Source organism: Phasianus colchicus, chromosome 11, assembly GCF_987193195.1.
Source record: "Phasianus colchicus chromosome 11, bPhaCol1.hap1.1, whole genome shotgun sequence".
NCBI classification, from domain to species: Eukaryota; Metazoa; Chordata; class Aves; order Galliformes; family Phasianidae; genus Phasianus; species Phasianus colchicus.
Window position 1 is genome coordinate 20,891,898 of NC_143446.1, and position 14,556 is coordinate 20,906,453.

Here is a 14,556-nt window from a genome sequence, read left to right on the forward strand (position 1 = left end):
TACATGACAGAGGAAGTGGAAGTCAGCAGCTGAAGTGTCTGGGAAGACCCCTGCATGGGAATGGTGAGAGTTACTCTGGCACCGTTCTTTGGAAATCTCAGGGCTCTGTAAGCTCTGAAGCTGTGTCGTAACTCCTCCTGTGGTGCTCTCCCTTTCTTTTGTGTAGGAGAGCTGGAGTTCAACTCCTTCCTGTTTCCTGCCTATGTGCTGCCTGCCTTGTCCATGGCCCAATGGGCTTTTACTGATCACACCCAGATTGGTACGTGTGGATATAAGCCTTTGTTTACGTTTATCTTTTGCTTGTGGTGACAGCTCATAGCTGAGCTTGTGGTTAACAAGACACACAATAGCTGGAGATACAGTTCTCTGCATCACTAAAACACGAGATTTGTGGCAGCCACGAGCCCAAGGAACAGCGAGTTTCTGTGTTTTATTTCTGTGCTTGCTCCCATTGCCCCGCGGCCCTGTTGTGGTTGAAGCCGGTGGGTGGCTCAGCACCACGCAGTCCTTTGCCCACTCCCCTGTTCCCCGTGGGATGGGGGAGAGTGTTGGGTGGAAAAAGAGAAGTAAAACTCATGTTTTTGAGATAAAAGTAGTTCTGAATATATATATGAATGTATTGCAAGTGATGTACAAGCAATGGCTCACCACCCGCCAACCACTGTCCAGTTAGCCGCCAAGCAATAAAAGAGAGTGAGATGTACTCTCATCCCCTTCAAAACTCCTTCCACTTGATGCCGTATAGTATGGAATATCCCTTTGGCCAGTTTACGTTAGCTGTCTTAATTCGGTTCCCTCCCAGCTCCTTGTTGAGAGCTTTGCTGAGAATGGCCTTGGCTCTGTGCAACTTTGCTTGTCAGAAACTATAAAGATCAGGGTGTTATCAGTGTGATTTTTCTCCTAGAACCCAAACATAGCATCATACCAGATACTCTGAAGAAAAATCCCTCCCGCCTGAGACTAAGGCAGCCCCCCAGTGTGTGTGCCGTAAGCCAGATAGGGATGCAGGTGTTGCATTTCCCTGGCAGCGTTGGCCAGGGATGCTGGGGAGGTTTTGGTGCCCAGCTTGGACGTCGCAGCACTGCTGTGCCTGTCAAAGCGGCATGTTGCATGCTCTCTGAGCAACAAAGCAGCATTTGGTCAACAGTGTGCCATGCTATTTCCTGGAACCTGGTGCGTTTGTGTCTCTGAGGCTGGGTTTACTCTATGAGCTCTTCTTGCAGTAGCTGTTTCGAATTCCATTGCAGGCGTGTGAGCAGAAGTGCTTTTCCCTCCTTGTGTTCTGTCTCACAGTGTTTGCCCATGGTTGGTAGAAGAAGGAGCTGATGGAGTCAGCAGTAGATTCTGTTGGCTTACCCTCTGTGCTTCATCCCTGGAGCTCACTGCTGCACAGAAGAGTACACGCGTGTTTATCCCAGGGCTGCAGTAAACGGGAGCCTGGTTGGCATAGCACTGAGCAGCACCTAATGGGCTCTGCAGAGGATGGCTTTTCAGAAGGAGCAGGAGTGCCTGCGTCCACCTGTATCCTTGGATACGTTCTGGCAGCGATGCACCAGCTGTGGCCACAGTGACTGAATGCAGGGCTTGGCTTGGGGCTGCCGTGTGGCACTTACTGCCCCGCCGTATGCCTGGCAAAGCACAGCCACCCCTCGCCCATGACAAGCGTTTGTCTTAGTGTCGTGTTTCATGCTGTCTCCTGAACCTCAGGAACTGGAGGCAGCTTCCCCACAAGAAGGGGAGAAGAAAATGAGGTCGTCCTGGAAGCAAAAAGGCGAAAATCCACTTGGGCAAGAAATGTATATAGCAGTCTCGTAGCAGTTCTGTGTTTCTCCCGTCTCTTCCTTGATTTCCTTACAGTGAAATAGATACGTGCTGTAACGTGCTCTTGAATGAAACAAAGGACTCTAGTGTGGATTTTATGTAGGCCCTGCACTGCAAGGTATGCTGCTGGGAGGAAGCGCCGGGTCCTGCGCTTTGGTCATGACGACCCCGTGCCAGCTTCTCCAGGATTTGGCTGAGGTAGAATTCCAACCGCCCTCTGATTCTAGAATGTTGGAGTGTTGGAATCTTCTGGTCTTGTGATGTGGTCTTGCTTCCCCACCTTGTCTGTCATGGTGGAGCAGCCTGGTGGCCCTTAGTGATGTCATAAGCAGCTAGAATGAGGGGAGGAGCAGTGCCTGCTGCGTCCCTTCATTGGAGCGCTTGAGCTCTGACTGAGCAGCTCGCTTGTTGCACTTGTGCATCGACTGAGTACCTTCGTTTTCACACCGTCTTGTGCAGCATCTTGTAGGTAAGCTGAGACAGTGTGAGATAGACGGGTGGACAGTGAGGTGTTGAAAGCTGCTGGCTGGCGGAGCTGGTAGTGTCATGCTGCTTACTCTTGACCATCAGACATAATTTTCACTCAGTAGCTACATTCCAAAGCATAGAGGTGGCATTTGTCTCAGGGCTTTTCCCTTGTCTTCTTTGTTAAATTGTGCAAGCTCACTGATCAGCTCTTTCTCTCTCCTCTCCCCGCCCTCTGCCTTCTCCTTTGATGCAGCTTTTGCTCGCGGAAGAACAGAGCAAAGTGACAAGAAACGGCTGCGGCTTCAAGGAACTTGTTCTGATCTCTTGCCTGGTATGTGCCACGCGTTGTCCCCCCACGTGGTTTTGCAGCCCGCGTCGCACCGTGTTTAGTAACACAGCCTCATCCAGCCTTGACAGGACACCGGTCACGTGTAGAGTTATTCCACTTTCCCTCCAGCTCAGCCCTCAGAAGGATGCTGTCTGTGATGCTGTGACCGGCTAATCTTTAGGAAACCAATCCCTTAGGCAAGGAGTCCTAGTCCCAGTTTGTGCAGGGCTGCACAACGTGACCACGAGCATGCGTGCTTCGGCTGCGTGTGCGCATGACAGCTGTGGGGAGCACAGCAGAGATGCAAGCAGAGGAAATCTGTGTGCAAGGCTGCGGCCGGCGCTGGAGGTGAACTGGTGGGAGCCGGCCGCTGGGGAGCAGATCCACCTCCAGCAGTGACTCCTCTCACTGCCCTGCTACTGCGCTGTCGGAGTGCTCTGAGCAAGCGCATCTGCTGCTTTGTGCCGGAGTCCCCATCTGCTAGCAGAGGGATAGCGACTTGGTAAACTGCTGCGCAATAGGCTGTCTCGTTTGAATTGACTGAACGAAGTGGTTGTTTCTAGAACACCTGCCTATGCCAGTGGGTAACTGAGGGTAGTTCTGAAGAAGTCTCTCCATACCGTGGTGTGTGAACAGAGAAAATAGAAGTGTGTTTCTTTTCAGTTCCAGCTTGTCGTGCCTGCTGTGATGGGCATCGCGTGCAGCGAGATCAGCTGTGGGCCTGACCTGGCACAAATGGAGGTAGAGTATGAAGCTCTGATTGGTCTTTGTTCTGCTGACTTGAGCCGGCAGAGTGAGCTGCAGATGAGCTCTCCTGCTTTTCAAGAGAGGGAGAATCGTTCCAGCTCTATCGGTGTCACTGAAAAGCTGCCTGAAAAGCTTCATGTCCTTGCTACGAGCATCTAGATGGCCGTGGACGTTATAGTACCGACAGAATCAGATCGAGCGTTATAAACATGCAGAAGCATTTTCCCCATCCTGCCTGGATTTTGTCACCCAAAGACCAAGTTCTCATATTCAGCAAGTTAAGGGAAGCAGGCACTTGTAGTGAGCCAAGGATTGGGTCAGTGGACCGGCTCCTGTGTCCAGTCCATGGCTGAGGTCTCCAAGCAATAGGTTACAGGAAGCAAGCAGACTCTTACGCTCCTCTTTGGCAAGACAGTACTGCAAGTGTGGCAAGTTTATAAAACTCCAGGAGTCCTCTCGGTTGGGGTGTTTGTCCTCTTAGTCTGGGTAGAGAGAGACGCATCTTTGCATTGCCTGGTGATACTGCTGCACGTCGGGAAGAGAAACAGCTGTTATTAGACTTGCAGTTTCTTGTTAAGCACTCACAATAAGGATCTTTCTCTGCAGATGTGCTCCTTGCTCTGAAATTGTCCTCATTTGTCCTCAGCTCCTCACCATGGCCTGTGCTCTCTGTTTCAGACTGAGAACAATGGGAAGCCCCAGCTGATCCACGAGGAGTCACCTGTAAACATTCCAGCTGTTGCTGCTGCCCATGTTCTTAAGAGATACGTTGCCCAGACACCGGATGAACTCTCCTTTGAGGTAAGCAGTTAAGGGCGTTCCTAGTTGTCATGTACAGGAGAGTATAAGGTGTGAACGCATCAGGAATATTCTCAGATACCTTCAGAATGTTTGGTGAGGTTGCAGTCTTTTGCAGGTGGGAGACATTGTGTGCGTTACTGATATGCCACCAAAGGAGCTGACCCCCTGGTGGAGAGGCAAGCATGGCTTTCAGGTAGGCACAAGCTTCAGACTTGAGAGCGCAACTTCGGTCAGGTCGGGAATCTCGGCTAAGAGCTGTGCTGCCTGCACAGGAGGGCTCATGGATGTAAACATTTTCCCTGTGTCGGTGTCAGAGATGGTCTTTGTAGGAAACTGTCTTCCTCAATTCACTTAGAAGCAAGAGCCTTCACAATATGCATCAGGTCACGGCCACTGAACCCCACCTTTGGAAATACAGCAGCTAAGACAGTGTTTCAGTGTCTCAGAGTATTTTGCTTGCACCCATGCAGAACGTGAAGTTAGTGTCTTTTAGGAAGTTACTGCCTGTCAGCCGAGGTAGGGTAACAGACCCTCCGCGTGCTTGTTGCTGCTGCTGGCTGCAGAACGCTGGGTAGCTCGGAGCTGGGGATCGCAGCTGCATCTCAGTCAGCAAGAACTTTCTTCTTCTACATCTTCTACAGAAGCAATTATTTGTTTTGTAGGTCTTTTGGCTGCAAACGTTGAATAATTATTACTTTTATGCAGGCCACTTTTTGTTGGATAGTCTTACGGAGCGTCAGGCAAGCACGTTCCGAGGAAAATGTTAGGTGGCTTTTGGTTGAACAGTTCAGGTCTGAGAAATGCTGCCTTCAGTATTGCACCTCTCTTTTTTTTCTTGTTACAGGTTGGATTTTTCCCAAGTGAGTGCGTGGAGCTCATCAATGGAAAAATTCCGGAGTCTCTCCTCAGTTCAGTGCCAAAGCCAGGTACAGATGTTGCATTTGATGGTGCAGGGAAGCAAAATGGCGTTTCTTTTTGGGTGTGTTCTGTGTTTAATACCTCCTTTATCCATCCCGTGTTATAGTCTGTGCTGATGATCCTTCAGGCATATCACGGGGCATATGGCTGGTGTTTTGTAGGCAATGAGAATGAAGGAGGGCAAAGGCAGTTCTCCTGCGAGTCAGTGTGAGGTTGAGAACAGCCAGTGTCCCTGGTGGACAGCTAGAGGCCTGGTTGTGCTAGTGATATGCTTGATCAGAACGTGGCTTTTCAAGAGGATCCTTAATCCCCAAGTTGAGCAAGCCAAGCAAGAGGAGTGCATTAAACTCCATCAGAACGCGCAGAGATTTGGCCCGATCCTCCCGTGTTTATGAGTGGACTTGGGGAAATCATAGAATCCTCCTAGTATGGCTTGGGATGGAAGGGAGCTCAAGGATCATCAAGTTCCAACCCCCCTGCCTCAGACTGGGCTGCCAACCAACCTCCACATCTAATGCGAGACTAGACCCCACTGCCCAGGGCCCCATCCAACCTGGCCTTTGGCTCCTCCTGCAGGGATGGGAGAAAATCCGTTTTTGTATGTACTTGGTAACGTTCTTCCCGTTTTGACGTGCTCTGTAGAATGTGTTATGCTCGGCCTTGTCCAACTGAGCCAAACCTGAAATGAACTGGTTTCTTCCTGTTGTGCAGTGCCAAAGAAATGTGGCAAGCTCGTCACCTTCCTTCGTTCCTTGGTGAAGGCCCGCCCAAAGAAACCGAAAGAGCGGGAGGTGGAGAAGAAAAAGGTGTTTGGCTGTGACCTGGGAGAGCATCTTCTCCACTCTGGTCGCGATGGTAAGGGACAGCCCATTCCTGAGATCTTCCTCTGTTGGGCATCTAAAGATGAAAGGGAGGTCATATCTAGCAAAGGGGCAGGTTGGTACCGATGGAGAAACGTGTAATGGAAGTTGATGGCTGAAAGATAAACAAGCACGTTTGTATTTGCTTAAACCAAAGCCTGTAAGCCAATCCCACGCTAGCCTGAAAAGAAGGGAAGCCTTTTGGCCAAGGAGAGTGTCCTGCATCAGTTTCCCAGCTCTCCTGGACATGAGATTTCCCACCTCCTTTCATTCCCATGGAGCTGTGGTGGGACTTGCAGTGTCTCCGGCTTCCCCAGAATTACTTTCTCTAGGCTGATTCCTAGGTCCTTACACTTCTTGAAGGCAAGGAACACATGTCTGTCCAGTTTCCTCGTCTTGGACAGCTTTCTTCTGTAAGGAAGAACTAAGCAGTAGCCTGGCTGGGCTTAGTGGATGAGATTTGACAGGAGCACAGCCTGAACCAGGACTTGAATGAGGAGCTCAAGTAACCGCTGGCCACGTGTTCTTTAGTCCCCCAGGTCCTCCAGAGCTGCGCCGAGTTCATTGAGCAGCACGGCGTGGTGCAGGGGATATACCGGCTGTCCGGCGTTGCGTCCAACATCCAGAGACTGCGGTAAGAGTGCTGCGACTGACACAGCGGTCAGTAGGGGCGCGTGCCCTGTTGCGGGTGCTCAGAGGCCTGCGCCGTGGGGCAGCTCTGTGCAGGCAGCGTGCGCTCAGCGGTGGTGCGCCAGGCTTGTCGCTGTTTGATAGGAATACAGGGCGTTCAGCAGACTTGCTGGAGCAGGAAGTTCTCCTTCTGTCCTTCAGAGCACTGGAAGGCTGTGGGGGACTGCGGTGTCACCGCTGCCAGCTCTCATTCCCGTTTCCTCCTGTTTGCAGAGCCCTTTGGAGCAGCCCACACTCCTCCTTGCTGCTCCGGGCTCCTTGCTTAGGATTGTAGGCTAGGCAGCCAGTTGTCAGAGTCACAGGAAATGCCTTAGCAAAACGAAAAGGTCTCCTTTTGGAAACATCTCATCCAGCATGGCTCATGTGGTGCTGGTGACTGAGTGTTCATTTTCTCCTGTTAATCGGGAAGCCCTTCCAATGCTTGATTATATTTGGTGTGGCTTTTGACTTGTCTTCCTCTTTCCCAACCCCCCCGCCCGTTTTTGTGTCCTTCTCTCCAGCCAAGAATTTGAGTCTGAGCAGATTCCTGAGCTAACTGTCCGTGACACTCACAGCGTGAGCTCCGTCTGCAAAATGTACTTCAGGGAGCTCCCGAACCCTCTGCTGACCAACCAGCTGTATGACAAGTTCTCGGTAAGCACAAGGCAACGTCTTTCCTTTACCTCTTCCCTGGGCCTCTTGGGAGATGGCTGCAGCAGTGCCCCAGCTCTGAGGCCCTTTTTCTGTTAGCCCCGTGGGGTTTACTCGTATGTCTTTGCCACATCATGCATCATACGGATGCCATTTTTGGTGGTCCCAGGAGGCGGTTATTTCCACATTCGCAAAGCTTGCGAGAATTCATGTTTTTTGTTTTTTCTTTTGTTTTGTTTTTCTATTCCCCAAGTATTTATAGAATGGGAATGGGATTAATAGCAAAGTGCACTTGAAGCTTGAGAAGCTGAGCTGCACAATCAGGCTGTAAACCGGCCCACTGCTTGGACTCCTTGGCCTTGATGGCACCAGCTGCGTGCCGCTATGTTCCCCAGATGCCTCCTGGAAGGCGTAAAATCTGTCTCGGCGCAGACCAACTGCACGCTGTCCCCATAGTTCCCGACCCTGTGGCAGGTATCTAGCCTGATTTGTGTCTCAGTGCCTTTCTGTACTATTCCAGGAGGCTGTTGGTGCCGCTACAGATGAGGAGCAGCTGGTCAGAATGCAGGACGTCATCCAGCAGCTGCCCGCTCCTCACTACAGGTCAGTGCTGCTTTCAGTTTGTTGAGCTCAGCTGTGCTGCACTTCAGAGGGCAGTGGTGTGATTCCAGGCTTGTCTCATGCTGGCAACATGATGCCTGCGTATGTTGAAGCAGTTTAAGGCTACACGGGGTTAATTTATTGGGTCGGTTCCTGGGCACGGGGGCACAGTTGGTGCAGCTGGTGGCTGCGGCTGTGCTGTGCTGGGGCTTGGTGCCGCAGCGCGGCACTTAGTCAAGTTGGATCTACTTCATCTTCAGTGACAGTAGCAATAACATGCATTGAGGCTTGCTCTGTGAACTGCAGCACGGCGTGCTCATTGGTGCTGAACATTTGCCTCTCTTATTTTCCAGGACACTGGAGTACCTGATGAGACACTTGGCTCGTCTAGCTGGGAACTGTTCCGTGACAAACATGCACGCTAAGAACTTAGCGATTGTGTGGGCTCCAAACCTCTTAAGGTAAACTTCTTTCTCCATTTCAACACACTGCTTGGATCTGTTCTCCAGAAAAAAATGCAATCTACCTTTTTCTCCATCGAATGTGCTCTTCTCCTGTACACTGTGTAGTAAGTGGCTGACGGCAGAGCAAGAGCCTGGGCTGTTCTCCAACCGCACGGGCAAAATTTCTAGATGACAATTTCTGCCCTCTTGTTTAGATGGGACTGGCGTGTCCTTGATCAGCCAGGAGAATTTCTTCAGCGGCATCACCGCGGAAGCCTCCGGAGCCCAATTTGACAGCTTTTGGCTGCAACAATCCAGACTTGGGGAAACTTGGATCTTGGATAAATGAATGCTAAAATCTGCCTTTTCTACAGATCACAGCAGAACGAGTCTGCCTGCGCCAGCGGAAGAGCCGCCTGCATGGAACTGCAGACGCAGTCGGCTGTGGTGGAATTCATCATCAACCACGCAGACGTCCTCTTCTGCTCCAAATCCAGATCAGACATGGCAGATGGAGCAGGTGAGTGTCTTCCTCCATGAGCTTTATCTTGATCAGACACCTTGATCAAATCCAGGCCTTCTCCAAGATCTTTGAAATACACTTTTTCTATCGAGGGGACAGCAGACTTCTGGGCTTAGATTAGAATCTGGGCCTAGATTAGAATCCTGTTGCTGGATGCTGAGAATGTCCAAGTCCAAACTATACAATGAGAAAAAAACCGTCACTGTCGTTACGATGTTTTGCATGCAAGTGAAGCTTGATGAAAGTGTGGCAGTGAAGCTTTCTGAGTGCCCTGCCCCCGCTTTCTAGGGTTTTTCTTTGCCCGTTTCGATACAGTGAGCTGCTCTTGTTAATTATGACTCTGTCCTCTGCCTTAAACATACCTCTGACCACCTGCTTATTCTGACCTCCTCTTCTTCTAGTGGCTCAGATAAGCAGGTCTGAGAAAACTATAGCATCTCCCCCAGAACTGTGATGGCTGTGGTGCTGCTTTGTGATCCTCGCTCTTACCTGTGGCTTTCCCTTACAGGGCACGGTTCTCTCTCAGGGCCCAAGTCTGCGTGGGTGTCTTCTCCTGCCACAAAGCTGCTCACCCTGGAGGAGGCACAGGCTCATAGGCGAGGCCACAGCAGCTCTTCCGTTGTGACACAGAGCAGGGACATAGAAGTGGAAGAAGGCCCCACAGCTGTACAGGGGAAATTCCACACAATTATCAACTTTCCATCTGAAAGGTAAAGAGGACTTTGTTTTCCAGCAACCATCATCATTGTTTGGGTGGGTTGTGTTGTTGTTTTTTTTTTTTCCCCCATTGTTTCTTGTGCCAAAACATGTGGAAGCTAAATTAAAGTAACGGTGCCTGAAGTGAATTGTTGCAGTGAATCTCTGCTCCCTTTGGACTCTGAGATTCAACTAACATATTCGGTTTAGCCACACGAGGCTGCCATTCCTTCCTTGCTGGGCACGCAGTCACGAGATGTATAAAGCCATGCTGACGTCTACCCTGGCCTGAGCTGGCTCTACCTTGAAACGTTGGGGTTTTCCAGCTGTCGGGGCCACATGCCTGAAACCAGTTCCGGTTCTCCTCTAAGCAGAGCTGTTGGTCAGACCTGCTGGCACTAGAAACTAAACTTGGCGGTGAGATGGGGCCGACGAGGTGTTGATGTCAGAGTCAGAGGTGCTTTTGAATTTCCTTTATGGCTGCACGGTTCCTCAGAAAGCAGTTACGCCTGCTGGCTCCAGAAGAGCCATCCCTTAGATGCTGTCCTGTACAGCCGCGGAGCCTTTGCTCACGTGCTCTGCATCTTGCTTGACACAGTTTAGGGGAATTTAGCCAGCAAAACTTCAGGGCTGAGCTATAGGAGTGGAACCGTCCTCAACTGCTTGAAAGAGAGCGAGTTTCTAAGCTGTGCTTCAGCAGAAACCAGGCGGTGCCAGGAACAAGCAACTGTTGGCAAGAGCTCAGTGCAGCTCTTCCCTCACCCCGCACCACGCACGACTCACACCAGTCACTGTTTTCTCTCTCCAGACAACGTCCACCCAGCAAGATGAAGGAATCACCAGCTGGCAGTTGGCGTTCCTGCTTCAGCCTGCGGAAACCATCCTCTGTGGCCAAACGCCGACTGCAGCGCAGTCCCAGGGAGCCCTCAGAGACAGAAGTCGTGGTGCTGGCAGGTAAGGGTGCGAATCCAGCTTTCAAAGCCTTGCTTTTCAGCGACATAGAATTCATGCAATACAAGTGGACTTGTATCTCCTTCTAGCGTTCCAACCTATACCTAGCATCTTCAGATCACCCCTGATCAAGAGCCACTTTCATAATTCAGCTTGTGAAAGTTTGACACTAACCCCTGTGTATCCTTCCTAGGTGAATCGAGCCCTTGTCTACCCAGAAGAGCCGGGGCAAGTAGCGATGGTGCGCTGTGTGCTTCCATCGATGGAGGGCTCTTAGGAAGCACGAGTCACTGTGGTTCAGATGACAGCCTTCCACATAACAGCGATGGAGAGAAGGAGCTCATCCAAGTTCACGCCCTCATTTCTCCCGGCTGTGCTGAAGATGCTGACCTGAGCCTGCTGGACACCACAGTCACCAGCCTGGACTGTGACCCAGTGCCTTTGCAGTGCAGCCCAGCCCAAGCACAGTCCGAGTGCCCCGACAGCAGCACCTCCACGCAGGAGCAGGTCAGCGTCGCTGAGGAGAAGCCGAGCCTCTTGGAGGGGGACTTAGAATCAGGCCTCCAGCCCCAGGCACCGGGCAGCAGCACTGAGAGCTCTGAGCCACTCTCTCCGTGACAAGAGAGGATGAGTCCCATCTTTACCCTGGACCTCTCACGCCCTCCTGTCTTTTACATAATAATAAAAGCACGCTCGTGCTCAATCAACGCCTTGACTGCCTTCCGAGTCTTCATTCACAGAGACTGGGACGAATGCAACGAAGAGCAAGGCGCTCCAGCTTGCAACGCGATGGCTGTGGGGTGCGCGCAGCAGAGCTCTGGGTTTGTTCCCATTCTGTCTGGCTTTGGGATGTCTGCAGCGAGAGCTCAGCTACCATCTGGTATGGTAGCAAATGATGTTTAGCATCCTGGATGCTGCTCATGATAATCCCGAGCTTCCTGGCTGTGGCTTTGTGATGCTTTTCAGGGCTTTTTGATGCATTTCGAAGCCTCGGCTGCTCCCTAACGCCTCTCTCCTCCTGCCGTGTCCATTCCTGGCTCCCGACATACGAGCTGGCCGTGCAGACCTGTCCTCATCACGCTGCGGCAGGAGGAGCTCACCTTGAGCAGCATCTCCCTTGCCCCGCCCCCTGCCTCTGATTGGGCAGCGGCGGCGCCGCCCCGCCCCCGGGGTCTCCTTGGTCCGCGGTAGCTCTGCCGGCTGCCGTTGGCCGAGCCGCCGTGCGCGGGAGCGAGCGTTGGGAGCCGGCTGTCGGAGGCGCGGCTCTCCTCGCAGAGCGCCGCTCCTGCCGCCTGGGCCGCCCCGCAGGACAGCGCGGCGGCAGCCGGAGCTGTCCGGGCAGCACCGAGAGGGAAGCCGCGGCGCGACGGGAGCGAGTGCTGAGGACAGCTGTGCCGGAGGTGTGCGGGAGAACGGTCCCGGGACGGGGAGAGGGGCCGTGCGGGGCTCCAGGAAGCTGCAGGGAGGCGACGGGGGGGATCTAGCGAGATCTGAGGCTGTAGGCGGCTGCGAGGGGGTGTGGGGGTTCTGGGGAGCTGGATGATCGTTGTGGTCCTTTTCAGCCCCCCTGCCGTTCTGTGGTTCTGGTAAATGCTGTGGAAAGTGAAAGTGGTGTTTCTGCATTGGATATTGAAAGGGGCAGTTGATCTAAAGAAGTGAGCTGTAGCACGTCCTTAGAAATAGCTGATGTGCAAAGTAAGAATACCGTATACTGTGGAAAGTGAAAGTGTTGTTTCTGCACTGAACATTGAAAAAGGGCAATTGATCTAAAGAATGAAGCTGTCACATATCCTTAGAAATAGCTGACGTGGACAGGAAGATTACCATATGCATATAGGTAACATATTTTAGAGACATAGTTACCGAATTACGTGACCAATTCTTTCTCCCAAAGCTGCAACAGACTTTAAATGTTCTAAACAATGTGGGTATAGTATTCTGATCTGGGAAACGTACTGTAAGGTTGTTCATTAGGCCAGCAGAAGTGAAGTCCATTGAACAAACTCTCAAGGAGTCGGGGCCTTTACACAAAGCAGAACTGTCCCACTCTGTGGGAACGTTAGGATGCCGTAGGCAGGCTCCAAGATACTGCCCTCTGTCCTCCTTCCAAGCTTATCTCTAAGCAAGGACAGACGGATGACCTGAACAATGACCCAGTGCAAAGGGCACAAATGCTGGGGGGTAATGAAGCAGTTAAGAGGTTATGTCTATGTTGTAAAGCAGACATCCAAAAGTTACGACCAGATGTTTGTTAAGAAAGCAGTTGTTAGAAGGCAGTCGACCAATTAAGATATTTGTGGTTGGGTGGTAAGGATTTGTGTTTACTTGGTATTGGTACGATTAGTGAAGCGTTGCGAAAGAGTGTGAACCTGCAGTACTCAGCCAGTGAGGAGCCGGGGAGAAAGAGATAAGGGCAGTAGGGGATAAAAGATATCATGCCGTTTCCTGTGTCCACTCCTGCTTGCAGGAGGCCCACCATTACAAATAAGGATAGATATAAAGATCAGAGATACTGTCCTGGAAAATTATTTGGCTATTTCCAACTATGCTTATAAATATCTTAGAGAAAGCCTATTGCATATTTGTCCAAAGCACTAGACCCTGTATCTCGAGGTTGGCCTGAATGTGTCCAGGTGGTAGCAGCAAGTGTCCTATGGGTAGAAGAGAGTATGTGTGTACACTTTGGGGGTGTAAGGAGTAAATTGTTGAGACTTTGAAAGTATGTGTTTGCCCCCCCAAGGAGATTGCTCCTCATTTTGAGTCATGATCATTTAAAAAAAAAAAGGAAATTAAGAAAAAAAAGGAATGAGGGCAGGAATCCGCTCCTTGACCTCTTAGAAAAGCATGGTGCCAAATTCTCCCCCATGGAGATGAATTGGGCACAGAATAATTGGCCCAACTTAGAGGGAGTTGTGGATCATATAGATTCCCTCCACAAGCAAACTCGTATGGTGGAGGAAAAGGGAAAATCAATCACTTGTGCAGTTCCAGGAGCTGCTCTTACTGCTGCCGTAGAGATCCACAATGAACAGCACACGGCAGAAACCCAAATTATTCAGTCCTTGCAGGAATTGATTACAAAGACAAATCAGAAAACCTGGTGATCCTTCTCTGCCTTCCGATAGAAACTGGGCATGCGTATGAAGAGACTGAAAGTGGGTATTCTGATGTTTGTATAGAGAAGGTCTCCCTATTCTGCTACAGAACTAGCCAAATAAAGGAAGGATTTTGGTTACACACCTAGGAAATCAGTATGTGTGGAAAGTGCCACTAACAGTGGGAGATCAGATCCTGTTGATTGAAAAGGAATCAGAGGGTTACTGGGGACCACCACTGGCAACTACTGTGCCCTGTGGTCCCTTACTCAAAGAGCTGATTATTGGGATGATTACTCTGGCCAAAAGTCATCGGCAGGCAGCACACTGAGCATCCTGCCAGAAAACTGATAGAAACAGAAGTGTCTCACAAGGTTACAGTGTATGGCAGGAATTGCCCTCAGGCAGACTGTGTTGTGTGACAACTGAAAGCACCTTGTGCCACAGCTGTTTCCAGTCCATTGTTTCAAATAAAAGCTCCTCTGTTGAGAATGCTGTATTATGTTGGCTTTGTGTATGACATTTAGTAGGTACAGAATACAGTTCTTATTTTACACCATCTTCCCCACCATATACTTACAAGCAAGTGTTCCACTTGGTCTCCATATCTCTCTCTGGCCAGGCAGATGCGGTGTGCCAACAAAACAAAGCATGCAGACCCTGAGAAGAAAAAAAAACAGGAGAGAAGCTGTCCTGGGTGAGACAGGAGAAGTGTCACTTGAAGGGATGCTCCACTGGCACTGCCTCTCACATCCGCCGCCTGGTTCCTTCTCTCTCCTTGTCTTCTAGGGCTCACAAAGTCCAAACGTACCCTGATGGAGTTCAACTCTAGCTTGACCAACACTCATCACGTCCACAGTAGCTGGCTTAGGCTCCCAATTACCAATGGGATGTCTGCAGCTTCTGTCACTCCTTCCAAACATGGGTTTGTTCTTTTCTTTTTGGGTTCAATATCATTTCTTGCCGTTATGCAGTGTTTCTTGTT

The 14,556-nt window shown here is 50.9% G+C and overlaps 1 protein-coding gene across 2 annotated transcripts; it reads left to right on the forward strand.

Annotated features, from left to right (window-relative positions):
• Positions 1-5: 5 nt before the first annotated feature.
• LOC116241211 (rho GTPase-activating protein 32-like) lies at positions 6-11,183 on the forward strand. 2 transcript variants are annotated; one of them, XM_090148523.1, is made up of 15 exons: positions 6-63; positions 2,543-2,620; positions 3,281-3,358; positions 4,043-4,165; positions 4,281-4,358; positions 5,010-5,091; positions 5,795-5,938; positions 6,475-6,577; positions 7,134-7,266; positions 7,784-7,866; positions 8,217-8,324; positions 8,681-8,826; positions 9,338-9,539; positions 10,334-10,479; positions 10,670-11,183. In XM_090148523.1, exons 1-15 carry the CDS (start codon positions 55-57, stop codon positions 11,092-11,094), a joined length of 1,938 nt encoding a protein of 645 aa, XP_090004649.1. In that variant the 5' UTR covers positions 6-54; the 3' UTR covers positions 11,095-11,183. The 2 variants fall into 2 exon arrangements, with proteins under 2 accessions (XP_090004649.1, XP_090004650.1); XM_090148524.1 differs by lacking the exon at positions 6-63 and adding an exon at positions 2,108-2,290.
• Positions 11,184-14,556: the final 3,373 nt, after the last annotated feature.

Excerpts from the sequence above, each read along its gene's own strand:
- LOC116241211 (XM_090148523.1), top strand. Across the intron at positions 5,092-5,794 it reads CAGTTCAGTGCCAAAGCCAG|TGCCAAAGAAATGTGGCAAG; the intron begins GTACAGATGTTG and ends CCTGTTGTGCAG. Across the intron at positions 6,578-7,133 it reads TCCAACATCCAGAGACTGCG|CCAAGAATTTGAGTCTGAGC; the intron begins GTAAGAGTGCTG and ends CCTTCTCTCCAG.